This window comes from Hypomesus nipponensis, chromosome 2 (genome assembly GCF_054491055.1).
Source record: "Hypomesus nipponensis isolate SF chromosome 2, ASM5449105v1, whole genome shotgun sequence".
NCBI classification, from domain to species: Eukaryota; Metazoa; Chordata; class Actinopteri; order Osmeriformes; family Osmeridae; genus Hypomesus; species Hypomesus nipponensis.
The window spans coordinates 17,100,952-17,123,917 of record NC_140362.1 but is presented as its reverse complement, the minus strand read 5'-3'; the positions used below and the strand labels follow the sequence as shown (position 1 = coordinate 17,123,917).

The window sequence follows — 22,966 nt, the reverse complement described above, 5'->3', positions numbered from 1 at the left end:
AAATGCTAACAATAAGAACGACAGACACCACAACAGATTGTTTGCTTATGGTTTTACCTCAGAGTTTAGGCTCAATTTTCTGTTTTATGATTTGTTTGCATGATAAATATATCACATGAATTAATATTTTACCTCATTAAACCACTACATTGTTAGTTTGAATGTTTTCACTTGTGCAAGATGGATGGATTCTTGTCCAGTTAGGTACAGTTTTACTGATACTGATGTGCTCATGAGCACCCATTGCATAAAAAAATCATCAGGCAAATTCTTTAAAAAGTTTAATTACTGGAATAAGTGAAGAGTCAAAAGGGAAATGTAAATACGAACATGGTACAATATTTACATAAATGACATGAACAAAATGGAGAGAATATATGTAACATGTTTTGCATTTATAACTGGATATAACCTAGTTTTCAAGAGTAACCTGTGTGTTGGTCAGTATGTAGCAGGCTCTTGTGTTGTAAATACAACAAAACAATCTGTGTAGTGCAGTCCTAAAAGTTACTCATATTATAATTATAATAATGTATTCAAGTAGCAGATACTTTTATCCACAGCTACATACAGTACAGGAGGGATATGAATCTGCTTGTGCTGACCGCAGTCAAGTGCTATAACTACTGAGCCATACCCTCTCATGAAGTCTTAATAATGTGGTTGTGTGAATGGATTCACATTCCATCTTGAAACAGAATGACATGGCATGTAGTTCTTTGAAAGGAGGGGTGGCTATTGGATTTGTAACTGATGTAGTTTATAAGCTTTTGATAGGTGCCTACTTTTAAGTAAAACTGTTTACATCTGCATTTTTTTCCTTGCATGATTGGCTTTGTTATATATGCGCTATTACAGTTCATATCAGCGTATTATTTACAGGCCATTGTATGGCCATGCTTATCTCAATAATTATTGTTGCATTTTTGTCAAATGTATGTGATATTAAACATGATCATGTCAGATAATAATGATCTACGAGTTACATTCTTGAAAATGAGTCATATCTGCATTTTAATTTCCACAAGCGTATTTAAAAAAAAATACGGTCCATCTCTTTTCTTTCCATGGAAAATGGGGATTGACTAAGATTTGCTTGGACGTAGTTCTCATTTGCAGGGCTCAGTCTCCCCCCTGTGTTCATGTGGGGATATTACACTTCAACCTGCTGCTGTACACAGCGAAGCTCAGTCATCACAAGGGTCCACACGCCAATATATTTATTTCACACAAGAAGTTCAGGTAGCTGTCAATTCCTTGTTCTGTATTGAGTGCTTCAAAGCTTCCCTTGTACTGTGTACATTTAAATACATAAATATGCCAATTTGATACAATACAGACTGTGGTAAAGTGCAATTACATTCCAACCAGATAGAGGCAATAAACATGCTATGTGATGTGCAATTCCGCAACAAAACAGTAAAGACACAAACGTTAGATCCTGAGAATGTCATGAAAGTGTTACATCAGTGAAAATCATAAATTACAAATCTCTACACATGTAAGGAAGCATAGTTCACGGTATAGTATTTAATGTATTATGTCCCATACAGTAGATAGCGATGTGTGTGTATGTGTGTGTATATGTGAGCTTGTACTTATATGTATACATATTCTTGTGTGTGTCTGACTACAAGTGTGTGTGTGATTTTTTTGCATAACATATAACAATAGTATGTATACAGTTTACATCAACTATTCTGATCATAGCTGAATAATAATTTGCTGGGTCCATATTATTTGGAGCAGACATCCTGATATAGGACCATGAAGGTCACTTGGTTGCAGCTGCAGAATAGCTCTTGTTCACTCCAGCTTCATCCTGGCTTGTCCTGTAGTCTAAAATAGAAGGTATCAGGAACCAAGCATAATCCAAAATATACTAAACAAATATACCACATAGTCCATAGTGCTAGTTCAATTCATGGTAGGAAATGTACAGAATGTATTGTACATGGTTCACGTTTTTTTCTTATTGATATGGTCCTAGTTACCTGCTAGCTGTGGTGTTATAGTATTCATTCTCCTCCAGCACCTCCTCTATGATGGCCTGCAATACAGGCAGTATGTAATCATGTATGTGTAACCTAAGTGCTTGATATACATTGATACATGCTTTGTTACACAACTAAAATCACCAGCTTTTCTGCCTGTCCGCCTCCACTTTAACAACCTGGAAATATCACAAAGGTAGGTAAGTGGGTTCAACTGTGGCTAAGTGACTAGTGGCTCACTGTGAAGAGTTTGATCATACAAAGCTCACTTTACACCTTTGTGATAACTAATAATAACACTTAATATCATTGAATTACATAGCAAATTCTATGCACCTACAATGTGTTACTATAGGTATTGCTAACCTTAATTGTTAACCTTAATGTATGTAAATGTTGCCTATTTCAGTGCGAGACAAGAGAGAGACCCTCAGTATGTGGTCTTGAGAAGGTACAACTCTGCTTGATCATAGCAGACAGTGCAAAAAGGGCACTGTAATATAATGTCCTCATGCAATCTCAATATAAAATGCTCACCTTCATCTGGTCATAGGTGATTCCATCCTTGAGATTTCCATCACCCAGCTCATCTATAGAACGTGAGATATTAGCAAGTTTAGCTAAATTATACCTGTGATTCTATTCTAAAGAGTTAAACATACCTGAGCTGTTGGCAGATATGGAGTCTCCTCCAAAAGACTGGACCAGGGACCACCATTCTAAACCAGCTGGGCCAGACTCCATTAGCTCTGGAGAACACTGGAGGAGCTGAAGACAAAGAACAGGAGGATTTAAAATGGGACTTCCTGTATTCCTTGGTTGTGAGGTAAGTCATCGTGAAATAGAGTAGGGCATCTTGTAATCTATTTCATCATAAATTACCTAATTTATAAGATTATTTCCCATCAAACTTCACAACCTTTTACAAATAGACTGGGTAATGCCTGATTTCCAATGTGAAAGTGATCAAAGATAGCTGAGTCACATTATACACCAACCTTATTGAGTTCAACCTTCAGATTGTAGGGACTGCTACCATACTGGAAAAGGGACTTTTTGAATCGCTCAATCGCCCGTCGTTTGGCATTATGATTTAAAGCTGGAGGAAGCTGAGAATTCAGACAAGTTGAAAACCCAGAAGGTACAATTTTTAAAGGTTTTGTCCAATGCAGCTCCGTGCTCATTGCTACTGAGTAACCTGGGTGATGGTTACCTGGGTGATGTATATGATCTTATGCAGCTGGACCAGGAGCCTGTGGATAGGATCATCAATCTGACGAACCTTCTTATGGGAAACGCAGATTCCTTCTGACACTATAAAAAATACACGTATATACGATGTAACACATTTGTTACTGTAAACGTAATTATTATCAATGTAACTACAAATTTTACTAGGTCTTGGTGAGTTCTTAACGTTAGGGAACTGAAGTTGTCATAGATTAATAGACAGTGTTCAAACTTTACTTGGCCTAGGTTTGGGCTTGGGTATAGCACAGTCCCCCCTGAGAAAATAAATAAACATATGTTATTATGGCAAAAGCATTGGTGACATACACTTGACATGCAGGAGTATGTGTGTTTGTGTGTGTAATACTTGTAGAGACTCACTCTGCTAGATGTTGGTCATGTAGGTCAGAGGCACTGACACTGCACTTTTCTGGCACTTAATAATGACAAACACAATGTTTTAGAAAATTACTAATTAATTTCAGTAAGTGGAAAGGAAAGTGTTGTTAAGATATACACACCAGTGTCTTTAGTTGAAGATGCAGTGGAGATGGTTCTGGTATCTGATGACTCAACATCATCATCTGTGTCAGCACCTATCAGAAAGCACAGATTCTGTGAACACAATGGCTACAAGAGATTCCTCAGGGGGTACTGGAACTTCATAATTATGAGTCATCTAAAATGTTACTTCTTTACTTCATTCCAGTTTTGAATTAGACCAGCAACAGAGAGACCCACCTTGTGTGAGGTTGTGTTGGCTATTATGTGACCTGCAGGTTAAAATAGATTGTGTTGTCTTGGACTCCTGAATTGTCCTCTCGCAGTGATTCAATTGAACAATCTGCCCCAAAAAAAGAGGCACACAAAATTGTATCTGACTTCTTTCCACTGTCCTTACAGATATCTATGGGAATGTTGTTGTCAAGGCTCACCTGAGACATGCTCATACTGCCTCGATGGCTTTCAAGGAAGTACTTCTGTGCTCTCCTCCTGTCTCGGTCTGCTCTCTTCTCTAGTGTATGCTGGCTGATGTAGAGGCCATCCATAAACTTCATCAGGATGTCAGAGATCTTGGAGCTGACTGCCACTATGTCAGGACGCAGATCTGCCTGTGGAGTCAGGCACCTGGGAAAGGAACACTGAGTTATATTCAGAACCCCAGAACCAATTCCTCCACATCATTTCAACTACCTCCATTGTTTTATTGGATTCTTAGCGTGGAATGTTAGGATTTGTTCCGATTTACATAATGATAATGATATGTATTGAACAACTCCTTGATCTCACCATTTAATCATGTCTGGGATTCGATCTGAGAAAGCCTCTTCGACCACGGGTTCGTAGTCAGCTTCCACTATCTTTCAAAACACATCACAGTGTTTGTGTGTTTGTGTGTTTGTGTGTTTGTGTGTATAGGAAAAAGTATGTGCTTGTGTGTCAGTGTGTGACGCGTGTGTGCGTGTATGTCACCTTTGTGGCAAGGGAGAGCATGTTGCTGCTGTAAAAGGGAGGGTTCAGGGTAGCCATCTGGTAGAGGACACACCCCAAAGCCCAGACGTCTGCCTTCTCTCCATACGGCTCACTCTTCACTATCTCTGGGCTAAAGGAACACATTTACATTGTTTATGGAGTAGTTATATTGACACAGTATGAATATTGAATAAATATTACATCAACAAAAAGTATTTGTTTGAATGTTATTACTATCCTAATGAGAACATACCAGGAGTAAAGGATGGTTCCAACAACAGATGTTAGTTTGCTATTTTCCTGTTTCTGTTTTGCAAGTCCAAAGTCAGCTAGATAGAGGTGTGGCACAAGTTATTTTAAATGGTTGAATACATATATCATAAAATAAATGATATATATATATATGAAACCAACAATCTTAACTACTAACTAATGGTGACTTTGTCCCTCTCTCCCAGCATGACATTATTAGGAGTGAGGTCTCGGTGGACGATCCTCTTCTCCTTGTGCAGGTACCTTAATGCCAAACACATCTGCAAAATTGAGACAATCAACATGAAAAGGATCAGGCAACATGTAGACTTTCCATGTCTGATAGAGACATGAGTGAAAATCCCATTTTTCTTTTTGTTCAATGTGTCTACTGTGTATACTTTGTTACCTGGATGAATATGTTCCAAACTCTTTCTTCCATCATTTGTTGCTGTTTTTCTTTCAGTGAGTTGAAATGGATGGCCAGAGGAACACCTTCAATCAACTCCATGATAATGTACAGTCGGTCACCTATAGAACGAAGCAGAGCAAATTGAAAGAAGATATATACAATGGATATATACATATACATTTTACATCAAAACTGTTTGGATACTGCTTACCTTCCAAGAATGTCTTGTAATATTTCACAATGTTTGGATGAGTCATCTTAGGGGAAAAATCGAAATTTAAAAAATAATTGTCCAGTGAGCATGAAGAACATTATGCATTTCAAGTGATACATCTCCATGTTATGAAATCACCCGTGAAAAACATGACAGACCTGTTCCTTAATTATAGTGAGTTCCGACACAATTTTTTCCACATTGCTGTCCCTGGCCCTCTTGTCTTTGCCGAACACGGGGTTGTGGAGGTTCACCTCCTTCAGAGCCAACAGGTTCTGTCCACTCTGCTTTCGTACCTTTCAACAACACAGGAGAGAAAGTCCACATCAAACAGTCCCTAAACAACAAGTAATAATAATTGATTTATTTGTTGAAGATAGTACCTTGAACACACTGCCAAATGCCCCAGTGCCAAGGTGGTCCAGTATGGCGTAGCCATTAATCATTCTCAGAGGAGGCCGGTTCTGGTCCACAGCCTCTATGTTTTCTCTCAGGCTCTCCAATTCCTCGTCCTGAACACCAGACATTGTTTTTTAAAATAGCATGCTAACTCTTACAGTGGTAACCAAACACAACATTATGATAATCGATCAAAATAGACAATCAACTCTTATTGTAAGAGGCAATACTGATTTCTTACAGTGAAGAGAGAGACTTTGGCTTGCAACGCCTCGTAGGGTGTGATATCTCGCACGTAATGTCCAACATCAATAAACATCTCAAAAAGTTCTGTAGGAAAGAGTCTAGAAAGGAAAACCACACTCTCAGAAGGATCAAAGCAATGAACAAAGTAACCACTTTTTTTTTTTCATAAGGCAACCTTTTAAAAAGATGACGGTTTTGTTCCATGCTGAAGAGGAAACGAAGAGTCCGGAATGCGTAGCACTGTCGACACCAAAAACATAATGTGATTCAACGAAAAACACAATATTTTGCCTTGGAAGTTAATCTATCGTAGAAATATAATATGGGGTACCTGTAAGGTGTTAGGTTGAGGTCCACATTGAGAGCGTTTTGGTAAAATCAATTTTGCTATTGAATAGATCCCATTTTCCTGTAAAGAAGGGCATTTCAATCTTACTTAAAAGTAACCTAAGCTTCACTTGCATCAAGATGTAAGGAATCTGTCTGTGGAGAAGCTCTCCTACCTGGACTATATGATGTGCAGTTGTGTCATCCAGAACAAGCTCAGTTAGAGCTGCACAACATGCTAGGAAAGTAATAGTTTCAAGTAAAGGAGTAAATAGATAAACTATTCATGATCAACGGCTTAGGCTACACTGTAGCAGTTCGATCCTTACCTGACTGCAGGGCTATGGTGTTGTCCATCTCCTCTTGGGGGCTAAGATCTTCACTTATGTGCTGTCTTTGAATGCGGCCCGCTGCATTGGCGCTGGAGAGTGCCTCAATGGTAGAGCGGTCCGAAACATACATACGCTCACTGAGAAAAGACAAGACCCAGCACACGTGACCACTGCATACATAGACAACGCGTACGCATCCACACAAGCTGCTGTTGGGCTGATTTGTGTTCCAACACACAAGGTTTTCCCACCTGTTCAGAATGTGGAGAATCTGTTGCACCCCTCCCCAGGTATGTATCTCCGCACGGGTTTCTGGTTCCTCACACAGCTGGACCAGAACCCACACCACGCTCCACAGCAGCTTCAAGTGCTCCCCGTGGAGTAGGCTGAGCAGAACGGGAAGGCCCTCGCACTCCCGTACCTGGTCTCGCACCCGCCCCACAGGGGAGAGGAGTCTTAGCAGCTCAGCGCTTATTCTGCAGGAAGGAATGCCCACACACACACACACACAGCGGAAACAGAGGTTACCTACAGCTGTTCATAATACTGTATTCTATGAAGCAGTAGTGTTGGTTGTGAGGGAAAAACATTTTATTTCAAAGTACTGTTCTGTACGTAATGTTGAATGTTATTATGAGAGGCACACATACCGCTTTGAAAGTAAGTCATATTCTTGAAGTATCACTATAAGGTTTTCCACTACTGGCAGTTCTCCTATCTTCTCCTTACATTTTGAACTGGAACAAAGAGATGCCGGGATGTGGTCAGACATTAGCAAACCAAAACATCTTTCAATTTATAGGATTTTCCAAAAGGGTTTCAAGGGAAGGTTACCTCTCGGCCAACGTAGTGAGAGTTAGGAGTGCACCCAGCAACACATTACTCTCTCTAGTTGATAGAAGTTTTACCAGGGTCTGAATGTAAACAAAAGCCAGTAATACTGTACACTGGTTTATATATAAAAACAATACGATACTGCAGAATATGCTAGAAATATTGGCTAGAGTAAGACATATTAAAACTGTATTTATTCAGGGTAGGTCTGAAGTCCCACTGAGACCAGTGTCTCCTTTACAAGGGGGCCTGACACATAGAGGAAATATATAAAAGCTAAATGACATTAGAAACATATGACAAGAAATGGGAGGGGAGGATCAGTTACCAGTTACACACATAATACTAATTTGGCATACTAATATGATACAACTAGTCCGAGTCCTTAAATTATGTACAGTACCTTATGAGCTCCACTCTCTATAACCCACCCCCTTTGATCCTCCACAGCAGATAGTTTCTGAAACATACCTATGAAGAAAAACATTTGACAGTCATTAAGGGAGGGCATACTATGGTATATCATAATCCTTTGTGTGCGTGTGTTTGTGTGTGTGTGTCTGTGTATCTGTCTGTGTTTATTTGTGTGTTTGTGTCTGTGTGAGCAGATGCATAAGTGTGTGTTTATGAATGAGTACATGTGACTCACAGGTCATGGTCACCAGTTTCTCCATAGCAAATGGCTGCTCCCCACTTTGCAGATAAACACTGGATTCTGACTCCATGTACTGCAGCGTGTCGGAGAAAACTGGTGTTAGTAGTAATTCTAGTAGTATCATTTAATGAAACTAATGTGTCAGAAAGTACTTACCATGGCAAGAAAGGTGACACCCTGGAGCTGATAAAAAAATGTCTTCAAACAAAGGCAATAACCATTATCGTATTAAGAGTTTTCAAGTGTTCCCATCTTAAATTCATTAGAAAATTTGAGGATTTACCTGATAAAGTGGCTCCCTAATCAATAACCTTAAACAGATCAGCACTCTATGGACAGACTTTGGTGATGCATGCTTCATCCATTCACTACAAAGTGATTAAACAAATATGAATATACATTTTTCTTTTTTGGTCTTTAACGACAGACACATTAACAGACAACAACTTTACTATATAAATATTAAAACAGTGTTACATTATAATTACCTGCAGAGTCTATTTTTGACCAAAGTGGTGAGAATCTCCAAAAATTGTTTTTGCAGGGGATGGCTGCTGAAACCCCTTTGGTTTCTATAAGTTGCACTGTTAAAGGGAAACAAGGGAGGGTCAAGAGGAAGTAATATCTTCAAGAATCTTTTACCTTACATCAGGTGAAACAAACCTGAATTTTTCCAATGCCAAAGCTTCAGTGTGAACCTCACTCCTATTTGTGGTTACATTATTTTGCAGTAGAGAAGTCTGGAATTTTCCTCCTCTTTGTCTTACTTTACTTTGATTCAGTGCTGCCACCTAAATATCAAAAAGACACATTCTGCTGTAAGAAGACGCACACACCTGCCAAGATCATAATGGTTTGAACTGTTATACCTTTTCTCTTGGAGCAGTGGTTGCAAGTAGGGACAGAAGCCTTTTAAGATCACGTGATTCGCTGAAAATATTTTGGGGATCCAGTCAGTCTTTACGCACACTACTTTTTGCTTCATGTATTTTCTGATTATGATATGATCAAAATTTTGCAAATACAAACATGTTGCAAGTACAACATGTTTAACATTTCAATGACCAAAAACGTACTTGTTGCAGTCAATTCCTTTTGATTTTTGGAGTATTTTTTCTGATGGCTTTACGTTTTTAACCAGGTTGGGCATTTTAAAAACTGCAAAAGAATTCCATGGGCCAATATCTGAGGATTTAACTAAATGCTTTACAGCAGAAGATAAAATGCGAACATACAAACAAATGTGGCATTAATCTTCAGATACCGACAGCGCAGACAGCGTATGGTAAACTTCAACTAACCTGTCTTGCTAGTAAGCTAACTGAAGTCACAACCTCTGTCCAGAAGTACTGTTGAAGTCTTTATTGCGGCTTGTTAATGTAGGTAGCCTAAACATAATAAACAATATTGAGCTGTTAATCCCGTTCAGCCTTCGGTACCATAGTAAAGTTGTACCACGCAAGTTATCATGAATATTTTTAAATACTTTTCATCAAGGTTTTTGTTTATTGTTGGTTTATCAGCTATACTTTTCAGGCAAAGGTATGGTCAAATAAGAAAAGGTTATACTTGAAATCAATCATATTTAACCAATCAGAAAATGTAATGTTAGTGTGTAGCCTAGTTACTATGGACACAGACGACGCTCATCACCTCACCTGCCGTCATTAAATTATAATGACACTGGCATGTTATGTAACTTATTGTTCTGACAGCAACCTTATATATAAATGCATACTTTTTTTTACTGATCAAAAACTCCATCACATTCATTTGGGTGGATATCATATCTCAGGATGATCATAACTCAAAAACAAGTGAAATTAAACGATAAATTAGCAGTGTGAACTTTTATACATATATTTATAAAATATGTAAATTTATATAATTACGTTTATATATATATATTTTTTTTTATGCAGGAAAAGCAAGATATTTAGCGTGTAAAAATATACTATCGCGGGAACATTACAGTGCGCACGCGAGGTCATTTTCCGATTCTCGATGTTTGTACGCATTCATTTGACGTATGCTCCAATAGAGCCAACTTGTTGTACGTAAACGGAAGACGTTTCTATGTTCAGTTTGTAAGGGGAATGTCGGGTTGTGAATGATCGGTTTCTGAAGCGGCCGGGAACATCAACATAGCTAATGGGTGAGCGTACATTTTAGATCGCCAAACATTTAGGAAATCTGGTTCTTAGTCGCACTAATATTCGTGGTATTTGCACTAGGTAAATTATTTCTTGAAATAAGTGATTTTCCGTGCTTTCTAGATAGTGTAGGTTTGCTGGCTAGTTGTGTGGGTAACCAACGCCCAGTCGTCCGCCCCCACAGGACGCTACTGTAGCTGGCTAGCTAGCTATCTAAACGATTTACAAGCTACAGCAGGACTAGCTAATGTTATTAGACTAGGTTACCCTGTAAAGCAGGGGTAACGTTCTTGTATCTAACAAGTTAGACTAGCTACTGTAGGCTAGCTCGCTAGTAACATACTACCTACAGAAGGGAGTGAGTGGGTAGTTTCCTGTCGATGATTTGTTCAGATTGCTAGTTTGGGTGGATCTTGCTTGTAAGCAGCGTTAGTTACTCTGTACCATCAAGCTACAGTAGTAGGGTAGACAATAGAACGCAACATATGGCTAAACAACTGACAAATAATTATAGACTTTGTGGATCGAACGTTCAGAAACCCTAAGTTAGCCTGTGTGAATGTGGCTAAGATGGGAAGAACGCCGCCTGACTCGATCATGGCACCGGAATTTTCAGGTCCACCTCCTTTTCTTTGCTCAATAACTAGCGACTACTTGCGACAAATTTAAAACAAATATGTCAGTTAGCATGTAGACCCCTTAATTATATCAAATGTTGGCTGCAATACACATTGAAAACTTTTATGAAAGTACTGTTTATAGTTTTTGCTGCGTCTGCTACCTTGCATAGAAGGTCGGCACAACATATAGCGTTAGCTACAACGAAAGTTTACGTTCTTCAAAATAAGGTTGCACTCTCTTTAGTCAATACTCAAAAATAGATATTAAAAAATCATATTGTTGAAAACCCTATAGGAATGGATAGAAATCTTAACGCTCCATTGAGAAAAAAGTAGGGTTTTTATTCGATTTTTTTTTATCGACGCTAGTTAACGGTAGCTAGTCTTGCTATCTGCTGCTACATGCGCACTATTTAGCTAATAAATCTGACACCTAGCTTCTATTAACGCTTTGATGGCTATCAGAAGTCTAAGAGCACCTAGTATGTCAGGTCATTGAGTCTTAACTACTGTCCTACGATGTCGAGCTATCTTAGGTATATTTACTTTGAAAGACCTGATTTAGATGGCTGTTTATTAATTATTAATAAGCCATTTATTAATGGATAATTATAAATGTTGTATGTGTCCGATATTATGGCATGTAGCCTAGATAGCTAATTATAAGCGAGTTCATTTGGCAATATACCAATAAGTAAAGGAAGTATTATATCAGTGGCGACTTTAGACTCTTTTTAGGGGTGCTCAAGCACACCTAAATTTCATCTCAGCACCCCTAACAAAATGTAATAATAATTATTTAATTATTCTGAATTATGATCTTAAATAGGTTTCAGTGCTCTAACGTGTTAAAACAATGTTTATTTATTGCTGACACATCATTATTGTTTCATTTGATTCTGGTAGTTCATGAAGAAAGGGACTTTTAGTTTTTTAATTCATTAAATATTTTGCATAATAATAAATGTATTAATTGCTATCCAGTGAAATTAGTGACTTATTAGCAAGGGGGGTTATCACATTTGCAAGGCACTGTATCTATGTAACATTCTCATTGGGGGCTGAGCTCCCTTAACGGTCTGATCCTAGAATCGCCCCTGTATTATATACTGTAACATATTATAGTTTCTATTTGGATATCATAATATATATATATATATATATATATATATATATATTATAGGTATTTGGAAGTTCACGGCCGATGTTAATACTGCTTGTGAACGTGCCCAATGACACATTATTGGCTGCATGAGCATGTACATTGTAGTCATATTAGTGCTCACGGCTTGCCTGAACAAATGTACACCTGTCACCACTTCCTTGTTGGATCTGCAATCGAAAAGTGTCATTTCTAAAGCAGCGGACATTCTCTATTTTGCACAGTCACCAAAAAAATCATATTCAGCAAAAAATGCTATATCACTGATTTGAATGATCTGTCAATCAAAGCCTCTTCCAACAAAATTATAGCCATAGAACAACTACTGAAAATGAAAACTACCTCTAGGATATTACATTTTCCCCCAGGCTTTATGGTTTATGAAACAGATTGTTTCTGCTGTGTTTTTGAATCTAAAGGATGCCATTCTTATTGTGTTTTCTCCTCACACTTTTCCATCTGTGCCTGGTGCTCTTTCTTTCACTCTGGAACGATGATTTTTGTTTTCCCACAAAATAGCTGTAAGTATTGGTTATGGTCATCATATTTTTTGTTTGGTGAAAATAATGCCCTAAAATAGAAGAAATCCTGGATTATGATTGGATTTGTATGTGCTTTAAATCTACTTCTCAGCAGCAAAAGAATCTGGAGGGATATGTGGGCTTTGCTAGCCTGCCCAACCAAGTCTACAGGAAGTCTGTCAAGAGGGGCTTCGAGTTCACCCTCATGGTCGTGGGTAAGACAATATTGAGGTCACACTTACATTTTCTGATGTACAAAGTGTTGAGGGGGAAGGTGCAGCCAAAATGAGTCCATTATACACCATGATTATGTGGGATTGTAATCATTTAAGGTAGGAGAGATCACCTCAGTTTTTTTACTTTAACACTGGACATTCAAGCTCAGAAACTTTTTTTTTACTTCGGATTAGTTCCGTACTTTGGCTTTTTACATTCTTATGTGGTAGCTCAGACTGCTTATTCTCATGAGCCACTGTGAAAATATTTCTCAGGGTCAAAACCATTTCCTGTGCTGAGACCTACAGAGTTCAACTGTCACAGCTAAGAATAGCCCATCCTGCATTTCTGAAAACAAACAAAAAACGTTCAGTGCATGGATTTACTGTATATTGATGCAATTTAGAAACATTTGTCACCAAACCCTTCCACTATGTTCAAAAACGGTTGCCCTGACCAGGGACTGACTTTTACATAAACATGTAAAGCATAAACATTTCTAGGCAGTTTATCATGAAGTTCGTCTGCTAAGGGCTAAATCCTTTTGTTTGCCATCTTGTAGACAACTTGAGTCGGAACATCACCAGTTATCCACTGCGTTCTGTTAAGCTGTGAGCCACCATGTTCCTGCAGAGTTGCATCACCATGGTAGTGTGTGAGAGAGGACTGGCATTATCACCAGTGACGCCCACATCTCACCATGCTTGGCAAACCACATGATTCTGCAGTTGGCGCACAGTTTGACAGCAAAGACCATGTACTCACTGCACATAGCACCACAATGACAGTGTACCAGTGGACATCAACGTTTCTCTTTGTTACCTCACACGTAGTAGTGTCCAACTCTGGGACAGTCTGGGACATCCTGTTTAACATTGAGCTTTGAGGCTGAGCCGAAGCCGTAATTGACAGGGGTCAATACCACTGCCCAAATGATTCTATTCAGTAGGAGTGTAGAAACCAAGCTTGCTGGCTGCAGCTGTAGAACCTGGACTACACAGTTAGCAAGATAACAAGGCCCCTCTCTGTTGTCCTAATCTTTATACTGTTACTCAGACAGGTGTATTCTCTTAGATAAATGTCAGTGTTGCCTCCTTTTAATGAAATTAGCTTTTTATTGTTTGTTGGTTTGCTTTTATTTGGATAAATACAATTTTTATATCTGAAAAGCGGATTTGGTGGGCTTAATAGTAACGTTTACCCTATACAATTTGAACTCTTCTAATTATCTCTGAGAATACTTTAATGTGCTGATACTGTGGGTGGGGTTTAAAATCCCTTTTTGCATGAACGAACAACAAATCCATGTATTTTATTAACAATAATTGAAACCTAACCTCTTTATCCTTTTTTACTTTTAGGTGAATCAGGACTGGGGAAGTCCACATTGATCAACTCTCTGTTCCTAACAGACCTGTATTCAGCAGAGTACCCTGGGCCTTCACATCGAATCAAAAAGACTGTGCAGGTAATGTCTGTCTCATCCTATTACGCACAGGACATGCAACATTTCTCTCTTCCAAGAGTACATTTTCATGGATGGCCAAGCCGTTTTGTTAGCAGTTGTTGAGAATCAGCTCAATTAAAAATACTTTTCCATATCTCAGAACAGTTACGCCTGCACGAGGTGGCCTCTAAGTATGCTGTGTTATGTCTGGCTACACACACATACCGCTATCACTCCAAAATGCTGCACAGTTTTTCTCGTTTTCCAGCATAGTTGGCTAATGGCACAGTATCTCATTGCAGGTTGATACTTGCAACTACTAGGGTGAGCATCACAGGCCACATTAAACGTGCACACAGTCTGTACTACAGGTGCTGTGTTGACACATCACTTACTGGAGGGCAGCTTGTGAGACAGTACAGTCTAGTTACTGTTCCTCTCCTCTTATCCCAGGCATGGTGCGATGTGTTTGGGACATGCCATGACAACCACACGTCTTCTCTTTCGTTTTAGTTTTCTGTCACTGTTGTATTTAATACAATAAAGTGTCTATGTGCCTTTTGTCCATTGTGTCAGACTAATAACTCCTAATCACATCCTTATTTCTTAGGTGGAGCAGTCTAAGGTGTTAGTAAAGGAAGGTGGAGTTCAACTACTGCTCACGATAGTGGATACCCCAGGATTTGGAGATGCTGTGGACAACAGTAATTGGTAAGTATCCACTGCAATGTCTACTCTCTCTGAGAGTGGTGGCCATTTTGTTTGAGTGTGCCGGTTCTCCTCACTTCATTTGTACCCGTCTGTACCGTGCAGCTGGCAACCAGTCATTGACCACATAGACAGCAAGTTTGAGGACTACCTGAACTCAGAGTCACGTGTGAACAGACGGCAGATGCCCGACAGCAGAGTGCAATGCTGTCTCTACTTCATCGCCCCCTCAGGACATGGGTAGGTCGGGACGGGAGAGAAAATTGAGATATTATATTTCACAACCTGTAGAAATGTCAATGAAATGTCATGGAAATCACACAGTGGCGTCATCAGGCAATTCTTGTTGAGGCTGGTTCCCCCGAACCTTTGGATTGTAGCCCCAAATATAATTGTGATATCTCAACAAAAGTATTGTGTGTGTGCGCACGTGACATACTGTACAGTTTTCTCAAAATAAATGCAGGTCTCTAGCTCTAAGTCTGTGGAGGTGTGGGTCATGTGGTCAGCGCTGAGTGACGCACTGGTCAGCGAGAGCAGGAAGTGAGACACGAGTAGAGGAGAAAAGGGCAGAGCGTAAAAGAGAGAAAAAAACCAGCTTATTTTTCTAAAAAGGAGTGAGGGTAAGAATCTAGCTTATGTAGAAACTTTGGAAATGGCCAAATGAGTTATAAGATGGACGCCAGAGTGTTTTCTGGACTGTGAATGTATTAAGCACAGGGCAAGGGAGGAGACTCCTCGTCCTTAACTGCCTTCCTTCTTCTCTTCTGTGACTATCCCCTATGGGGACGTTGTGTCAGTACAATCCTGGATTCTGTCCCCATGGGCTGTTCTCATGGCTGAGGATGAGCAACATATGCTGGTCACACACACACACACACGCACACAACGTCCTCACACCACCAGCTGACTGACCTCACACTCCCCCTCACTGGAGTGACACAATGACACTGTCCCTGACAGGGAGCAAAGCCAGTCCAGATGCAGGAGTTGAACAGAGACGTTGTTCTTTGGTTTCCACACAGGTGTCCTTTAAAAGTGACCTAACCCTTATGTTATGCTTTGAAATAGTATCAATGTATTGCTTTGGCTTAAGTCAACTCTTGCGATGCCCCCCCCCCCCCCCCCCCCCGCCGCATTTTGTTTTTCCCTTGTTGCAGGCTGAAGCCCTTAGACATTGAGTTTATGAAACGGTTGCATGAGAAGGTGAACGTCATCCCCCTCATCGCCAAAGCAGACACTCTTACTCCAGAAGAATGCCAACAGTTCAAGAAGCAGGTCAGTAATGGTCCCTTATATATTCTCGGCAGCACTGGGATGATATCCCTCAGGGATATTCATATTGATAGTTCCAACAAGTGCCGGGTGGTGATGAATTGGCTTCTACGTATGAGGCCAAAGAACCTAATAATTTTCCCTAATTGTTATTGCCTTAAAGACGCTTCATTTTTCTTTGGTGTGGTATTTAGAATATTGCATTATAATTGGTATAGTATCAAGGTAAAACATTTTGGTGTCCCGAGTATCCTTTGTATTGAATTATAATGTTTCTACCATTGGGATATTATTACTCTCCACCATTTAACTCTCCACCTAATATGTACTTTTAGATCATGAGGGAGATCCAGGAGCACAAAATCAAGATCTACGAATTCCCTGAAACGGATGACGAGGAGGAGAACCGGCTGGTGAAGAAGATCAAGGTATGAAGTCCATTCAATTCGATCAGCTTTTGGAAAGCGCTTGAAAACGCTAATGTGGACGGAAAGAGTTTATAACAAAAATTGAGTTTTCAAATAAATCTGGATGAATGTAGATGGAACACAGTGGGCCGTATGCCATCCACACGCCATTTATTTTGAACCTGTTTTTCCCCCCTCGTCAGGATCGCTTGCCCCTTGCTGTGGTGGGGAGCAACACCATTATCGAGGTGGATGGAAAGAAGTGCAGAGGGAGACAGTATCCATGGGGAGTGGCTGAAGGTGTCTGACAGAGAGGGTTTCACTCACAATTTACACACATTATAGATGGATGTACTGGCTCTAAAGGGTTTTCTATGGTGCTAATGCCATAGGTCAATACAAATGTGATTAAAATGAATAGCTAGTCTAATACTGTTCTATTTCCACCTATTTTGCAGTTGAAAACAGTGACCATTGTGATTTCACCATACTACGAGACATGCTTATCAGGTACAAAAGTAGTAAACAATATAAATACCAATATTCATGAACATAATCATATTGTACAAGTAGGGATGGATCTATTCTGAGGTGTGAGCATTATGATCTGTCCATCTTCCTTGGCCCAGAACCCACATGCAGGACCTCAAGGATGTGACCAACAATGTCCACTATGAAAACTACCGCAGCAGGAAGTTGGCTGCAGTCACCTACAATGGAGTGGACAACAATCGGGCCAAGGGTCAAATGTCTACAAAGTGAGTCCCCTGACTTTATCAAGACACATTGATCAAATTGTGTGTTGTTTGTCTTGTTTGCAATGGGGAGGATAGTTTACGGTAAATTTCCAAAAACGTTACGCGGGAAGTTAAGCTGGAGAATTTCAGAAATGTTGGAAATAGGCTGGATGAACAGTCCTCAAAAAACAATCAAACTACAACCTACGTTCTTGTATTTGATTTAGTACATGCTAGTACAGCAAAATAACTGTAATTGTACTTTGGGTTGTCATAGCTGCCAATCATGTTACGTTAACGCGTGCAGTTAGAAAATTCCTGGAATTTTGCAACCCTAATTGGGAGCCTATTCAACTGTGCACTGCGTGACTGTATCACTTGGCAGACCATAAACAAGCGCTTGTCATTTACAATACGTAGATTCCATGCTGACAAGCTGCCTCACAATGCTAACACAGCTAAGTCACCCACACAGGCTGCTCATTTATATTGCTTACACAAACACCATCTTCATGGGAGTTTCTTTTTTGTTGAAAGCTTTGCTTATTATTTAGTCAATTTTGTGAAAGTATATCTGTGTATTCAATATCTTTTTTTCTGTAGTTAGCTTTTCATTTAAGTGCATGTCTCATCACTGCATGTTAAGTGTGTGTGTTTCTGTTTTTGTAGAAATGACACAGTTGAAGGCATGTAAGTGGTTGTTTTTTTTTTCAGAATCTCCTGAAAGATCTCCTTTTCCCCCTTTCCTGTCATTTCCACTCTCTCCCAGTGTTAAGTGTGTGTGTGTGTGTGTGTGTGTGTGTGTGTGTGTTTCTGCTTTTTACATCCCTAGTTGCAGATTGTAGCTTACACAAGCTTAAAAGACACAATTGGAAGAAAAAAAACATGTTCGTCGGTTGCTGCATTGTGCTGAATGGCCTACATGTTTTCCATCCACCATAGAATAGCAGCTCCCTGTCATTCAACTTTACCTTCTATGGTGGTTATAGAATGATCACTTTCGAGATTACCTTATTTTAAGTTTTTAATAACCTTTGCTAACAACACAAAGCCATTGTCTTATTATAATAATAATAAGATGAATGTATTGCTAACTCTTCTGCACTGCTTATACCCCCAAATGATGTAGTTTGGCTCTGGTTTCATTTCTGCCACAGCCCTGTGGGTTCCTGTCATTCCAATGTCCTACCGTTCTCTGTTTTTAAATGTCTCTGTTCCAGTTCCTTGGGGGGAGGGGGGGGGGGGCGGGCTGTCATTACTGGACAGACTGTAGCACTGTAGGAGGAGGGGGTGTTGTGGTTCACTTTAAGATGATTGATCTACTGTTGGCGTATTTTTTTCCTCTTGCTCGCTGTGTGTTCTTGCACATGTTGTGACCCTGCAGAAGCCCCCTGGCTCAGATGGAAGAGGAGCGGAGGGAGCACGTGGCCAAGATGAAGAAGATGGAGGGGGAGATGGAGCAGGTGTTTGAGATGAAAGTCAAGGAGAAGATCCAGAAGCTCAGAGACTCCGAGGCTGAGGTGAATGATCCTCTGCAGGCTGTCATGTTGTCCCACCAGCAACGCTCTGTGGTTTCACATCTAACTTCCTGAAACGTGTCTAACGCCCTCACGTTTCAATGAGTTTGTGGTGATCTGCAGAATGGATGCTTTCCTGCAAGGGAGTGTTTGCATGTGTGTGAACGGATGTGTAGTAGACCTGGTCCTTATCTGGTGCCTAGTTCGGATTGTTAGTTGTGCAAGATTTGTAATGCAAAAGCAAAGTTCCTTGGGGAAATGCTAGAAATAGCTTATAAGCCAGACTTATAAGAATGTCAAACCTGTTTTTAGGTTGACAGTAGAGCTCAATCCTCTCTCGTTGACCAACATGCCATCAAACTCTTGATGATTTTAGATTTGTTGAAGGGACTTTTTATAATTACTCATCTGTTGCCATGGTATAGGTGTAAAAAAAGCTGATTTCAGGCCATTTGATTTGAGGTGTAATTAAAGAAAGCATATGCATATGATTTGGGGTAAATCAAAGTTGAAGGGTGTGGATCATCACACACTAACAAGCTCTCCCTGGCCTGGCCTGGCCATGCAGCTGCAGCGGCGTCACGAGCAGATGAAGAAGAACCTGGAGGCTCAGCACAAGGAGCTGGAGGAGAAGCGCCGCCAGTTGGAGGAGGACAGGGCCAACTGGGAGGCCCAGCAGCGCCTGGAGCAGCAGAAAATGGATGCATCCAGGTATGCTGTAATCTCTCCCACACACACCTGCCTTGCCCTTGTAGCCACTCGAATCTCTTACCCTCTCATATGTAAGCAAAGGAAGTCTGCCATTCAAACATTTGCTTTTTAAAATTCTCCTGCAGAACCCTGGAAAAGAACAAAAAGAAGGGCAAGATATTTTAAGAAGAGTCTTCAGAACCACCATGTTGTACCTTGCCAATATTGCCAGCCCAGGAAACCTATTATGTGTGGCACTGAACCAAACAGAACAGCTTTGGTCCAGCTCAGCCATGGTTCTGCATGTACTGTCACAAATGACCACCAGAGAGCGCTGCCTGTGGATTCAACCAAGAAATGTGTTTACGTTAACTAAATCTAACTGTTTTAGGCCAAACCCAAATTATAACTGAATACTGTCCTCACCTTGGGTCTTCTCCTCTTCCCCTGAGGTTGCATTTTTTCGAATGAACAACTGATGAAAAATGCACTGTTGTACAATCCTTTTTTTGGTGAAGGTTTTATTTGTTTACAGGGAAAAGCAGAGGTGCGTGCATATATCTATATATTATCTGTATCTTCCATGATAAGATCATGAGAAGTTAAAATGGCAACAAAAAACATGGCATTAACAAAATGTACTTGGTTAACAGGTAAACCTTGTAATGAACAACCTCCCCATGCAGTGTAACCTAACATTCAACAAGTTTCTCCAGTCACAACACTCACCTTGTTAACAGGAGAAATTGGAAATAGGAAAAAGTCTAATGCACCTTGGGCTTTTCATCCCCCAAAAAATTGTTGAAGCGTTTTCCCCGAAATTGTAATGCTTTATTGTGTTTAGCAATTTCCACTAGCCTTGCACCACCATTTATAACTTGTGTTACATTTCAGTTAGTTTATTTTTATATACCGAGCCAATTTACATAATACTTTTTTGTATGTTAGAAAATGATTCTGAGACTTCTGTTCCTGTGGAAGATTTACTGTTTTAAATACATTCAGTAGTCAGTGTGTGCAAGGAGCTGGAAAATGTATTTCTGTAAGTTGACATAACCCAAGATCAGAATTAGCAAGAAATGAAAGTCAACACCACATTGCTTTGGCTATGTATTATCTGTATTCTCTGCATTTTTAATTTTATTTTTCATTTGTATTTGTACAAAGTCACTAAATAAACCTGTGATGATAAGCAATGAAATCATGTGACTGATAGTGACACAATACAAACAAGTGGATACCTACACACCATTACATACACATATACTGTATACTAAAATGAATTTCAATGTGCACTAGAGGGCAGCATTGTCAAATTCTGAAGGTGTTATTTTTCATGATCAGTGGCAAATGATTGACCTACATTTCAATATGATTACATGTTCGAAGGATATTTATTTGAAATTAATTAAACACTAACCATTAACGTTGTAGTGATACAAGTTTTATTCAGACATTATTTGTGCTTTAGATACTACTTTAGGCACATCACACATAAAAAAATGGTTTAATGCTTAAAAGGTAAATGACTAGATAATGTTGATGCCATCAGTCTTAGTTGAGGAGGTCGTTCTTTAAATGGAATCTGAAAGAGGAAAATAACTCAGTTTAATATACACCATGTCCAAGTGTGACTTGTTGACTGTCACTCTAAAGACTTGGGAGTAGGGTACTGTACCTTGTTCGTCCGAGCTCCTTTTTCCCATCAGTCCAACAAAAGACTGAAATTTTTGCCCTTAAAGGAGAAAAATTCTTAATATGTAGGCTTTGCAGACATCTCAGTAAATAGTATTAATAGTCCAGTGGATTTTCAGACCTTTTTCAATTATGTATTTAAAATGTAATAATGCACATGGATCAAAGATAGATCATCCACCTACTTTTCCGTGTTATTTGTGTTTTTGCTGCATAAAAAAAAATGATGAAAATGAAAAGTAAATAATTGGTAAATAGGGCCTAGGATACTACAGAACAAATCTCAGTACGAGTTATAAACATGTACTAAACTTAGATTATTAGTTCTTACCAGTTCCCCTTTTCCCCATAAGACCAAAGAATTGACGTGGTCCAGATTTCCGGGTCATTCTATTTAAGATTTCCTTAAATTGCTCCAATTTCCACAACTTCTGGAATTAAAGAGAAATAGGCACAGCTAAATATATAATTGGCACATTATAGCCAAGCTTACACGATGAAGAAAATAAGATACATACATACGTTTTAATATTCTATCCGTTGTAACAATATCATACAACATACCTCGTCGAAGTCTTTCCAGTTGTCGTCAAAATTTACTTCTTGGGAAAATATATTCGTTAAAACAAAGAAAACTACAATAAGTAACATAAGTATCTTCATTGTGTGCGTGCGTAACGGTTTTCTGCAGTATTTGACTTTAGCTATGACTGGAAAAGTTTTTTATGACTTCACCGATGGAATTAAAGGTGCTGGCGTTAGAAAGCTACGCTCTGCAGCAATACTCTTTTGCCAGAGAAAAGAGAATACAAATGCATCCTCTCCACTGGCGCTTCATTGCAGTCTCTCAAGAGGGCAACAGTGCGCGCGGCGTTTTTACGCACAGCTGAAGTGGGTGTGGGATTGATCTCTGAGTTGTTATGAGCATAGATTTTTAATAAGGGTAATGAGTCAGTCACTTGGACCTATTAGTGTCCATTATTAATCTGTGCTAAACGCTGTTCAGCCAGAGGTTCGCTTTGAATAGTGGGCACCGACTATAGAAAGTAAGCAGTTGTTAATTTTTGGTACTCACACAAAATGCAAAAATGCGTAGTTTTAAACAAATCTTGGCGTGTACACTCTACTCATTAGGAAATTCATATTTTGGTAAGGTTTTACCTGCTGAACAGTATAGTTAGGCTGCAAAAAATAAAAAGCGTATGTCTTTGAACCTATATATTGGTAAGAAAAGCCATGTGAAATACTTTGAACCTGCTTCACAAAATACATTGTCTTTAGTAATCATAGCTGGGGTATATTTCCTCAGAATGCGATGTCGTGGAACAAGAAAGGTATTGGTTCGCATTCGTTCCTTAACGATTTGAATTACGGATTTTAAGGATTTGGTGCATCTGAGGGTACAACACCTGTTTTGTTTGCTGCGCGCACGTTTGGATAGGCAAATGCT

At 39.4% G+C, this 22,966-nt stretch overlaps 3 protein-coding genes across 8 annotated transcripts; 1 reads left to right on the top strand and 2 right to left on the bottom strand.

The window, feature by feature from the left end:
• Positions 1–1,025: 1,025 nt before the first annotated feature.
• Positions 1,026–9,896, bottom strand: nek10 (NIMA-related kinase 10). Of its 4 annotated transcripts, none has more exons than XM_084708701.1 (36): positions 9,670–9,896; positions 9,445–9,572; positions 9,238–9,298; positions 9,032–9,159; positions 8,857–8,952; positions 8,652–8,736; positions 8,525–8,566; positions 8,363–8,441; positions 8,117–8,184; positions 7,714–7,793; positions 7,530–7,616; positions 7,131–7,355; positions 6,877–7,016; positions 6,724–6,785; positions 6,552–6,629; positions 6,396–6,460; positions 6,216–6,318; positions 5,959–6,087; positions 5,734–5,871; positions 5,573–5,618; positions 5,359–5,480; positions 5,128–5,230; positions 4,951–5,026; positions 4,698–4,827; positions 4,515–4,585; positions 4,160–4,352; positions 3,966–4,068; positions 3,746–3,820; positions 3,606–3,660; positions 3,462–3,499; positions 3,208–3,308; positions 2,993–3,103; positions 2,657–2,762; positions 2,532–2,584; positions 1,995–2,050; positions 1,026–1,839 (listed from the first exon to the last, which is right to left on the bottom strand). In XM_084708701.1, exons 2-36 carry the CDS (start codon positions 9,516–9,518, stop codon positions 1,818–1,820), a joined length of 3,201 nt encoding a protein of 1,066 aa, XP_084564827.1. In that variant the 5' UTR covers positions 9,519–9,572; positions 9,670–9,896; the 3' UTR covers positions 1,026–1,817. The 4 variants fall into 4 exon arrangements, with proteins under 4 accessions (XP_084564827.1, XP_084564828.1, XP_084564826.1 ...); XM_084708702.1 differs by having other exon boundaries at positions 9,445–9,553; XM_084708700.1 differs by having other exon boundaries at positions 9,445–9,526.
• Positions 9,897–11,706: 1,810 nt separating this feature from the next.
• On the top strand, positions 11,707–21,013 carry septin7b (septin 7b). 3 transcript variants are annotated; one of them, XM_084708696.1, is made up of 13 exons: positions 11,707–11,712; positions 12,937–13,039; positions 14,402–14,508; positions 15,098–15,198; positions 15,301–15,435; positions 16,356–16,473; positions 16,806–16,898; positions 17,081–17,177; positions 17,336–17,387; positions 17,507–17,635; positions 18,999–19,134; positions 19,700–19,842; positions 19,968–21,013. In XM_084708696.1, the coding sequence occupies exons 1-13, from the start codon at positions 11,707–11,709 to the stop codon at positions 20,005–20,007; spliced, it is 1,260 nt and encodes a 419-aa protein (XP_084564822.1). In that variant the 3' UTR covers positions 20,008–21,013. The 3 variants fall into 3 exon arrangements, with proteins under 3 accessions (XP_084564822.1, XP_084564820.1, XP_084564821.1); XM_084708695.1 differs by lacking the exon at positions 11,707–11,712 and adding an exon at positions 18,284–18,304; XM_084708694.1 differs by lacking the exon at positions 11,707–11,712 and having other exon boundaries at positions 12,898–13,039.
• Positions 21,014–21,249: 236 nt separating this feature from the next.
• On the bottom strand, positions 21,250–22,384 carry LOC146301081 (protachykinin). Its single transcript, XM_084708697.1, has 5 exons — positions 22,081–22,384; positions 21,848–21,947; positions 21,702–21,725; positions 21,500–21,556; positions 21,250–21,406 (listed from the first exon to the last, which is right to left on the bottom strand). The coding sequence occupies exons 1-5, from the start codon at positions 22,177–22,179 to the stop codon at positions 21,396–21,398; spliced, it is 291 nt and encodes a 96-aa protein (XP_084564823.1). The 5' UTR covers positions 22,180–22,384; the 3' UTR covers positions 21,250–21,395.
• Positions 22,385–22,966: the final 582 nt, after the last annotated feature.

Bases quoted from the DNA above. Each gene is read 5' to 3' on its own strand.
- nek10 (XM_084708701.1), bottom strand. From the start codon at position 9,518: ATGCCCAACCTGGTTAAAAACGTAAAGCCATCAGAAAAAATACTCCAA. The intron at 7,794-8,116 runs GTACTGTACATA...GTTTACATTCAG, and splicing joins TAGAGAGTGGAGCTCATAAG to ACCCTGGTAAAACTTCTATC. The intron at 1,840-1,994 runs GTAACTAGGACC...CTTCTATTTTAG, and splicing joins TATAACACCACAGCTAGCAG to ACTACAGGACAAGCCAGGAT.
- septin7b (XM_084708694.1), top strand. From the start codon at position 12,913: ATGTGCTTTAAATCTACTTCTCAGCAGCAAAAGAATCTGGAGGGATAT. The intron at 16,474-16,805 runs GTCAGTAATGGT...ATGTACTTTTAG, and splicing joins GCCAACAGTTCAAGAAGCAG to ATCATGAGGGAGATCCAGGA. The intron at 16,899-17,080 runs GTATGAAGTCCA...CCCCCTCGTCAG, and splicing joins GGCTGGTGAAGAAGATCAAG to GATCGCTTGCCCCTTGCTGT.
- LOC146301081 (XM_084708697.1), bottom strand. From the start codon at position 22,179: ATGAAGATACTTATGTTACTTATTGTAGTTTTCTTTGTTTTAACGAAT. The intron at 21,948-22,080 runs GTATGTTGTATG...CTTTAATTCCAG, and splicing joins ACTGGAAAGACTTCGACGAG to AAGTTGTGGAAATTGGAGCA. The intron at 21,557-21,701 runs GTAGGTGGATGA...TTCTCCTTTAAG, and splicing joins AACACAAATAACACGGAAAA to GGCAAAAATTTCAGTCTTTT.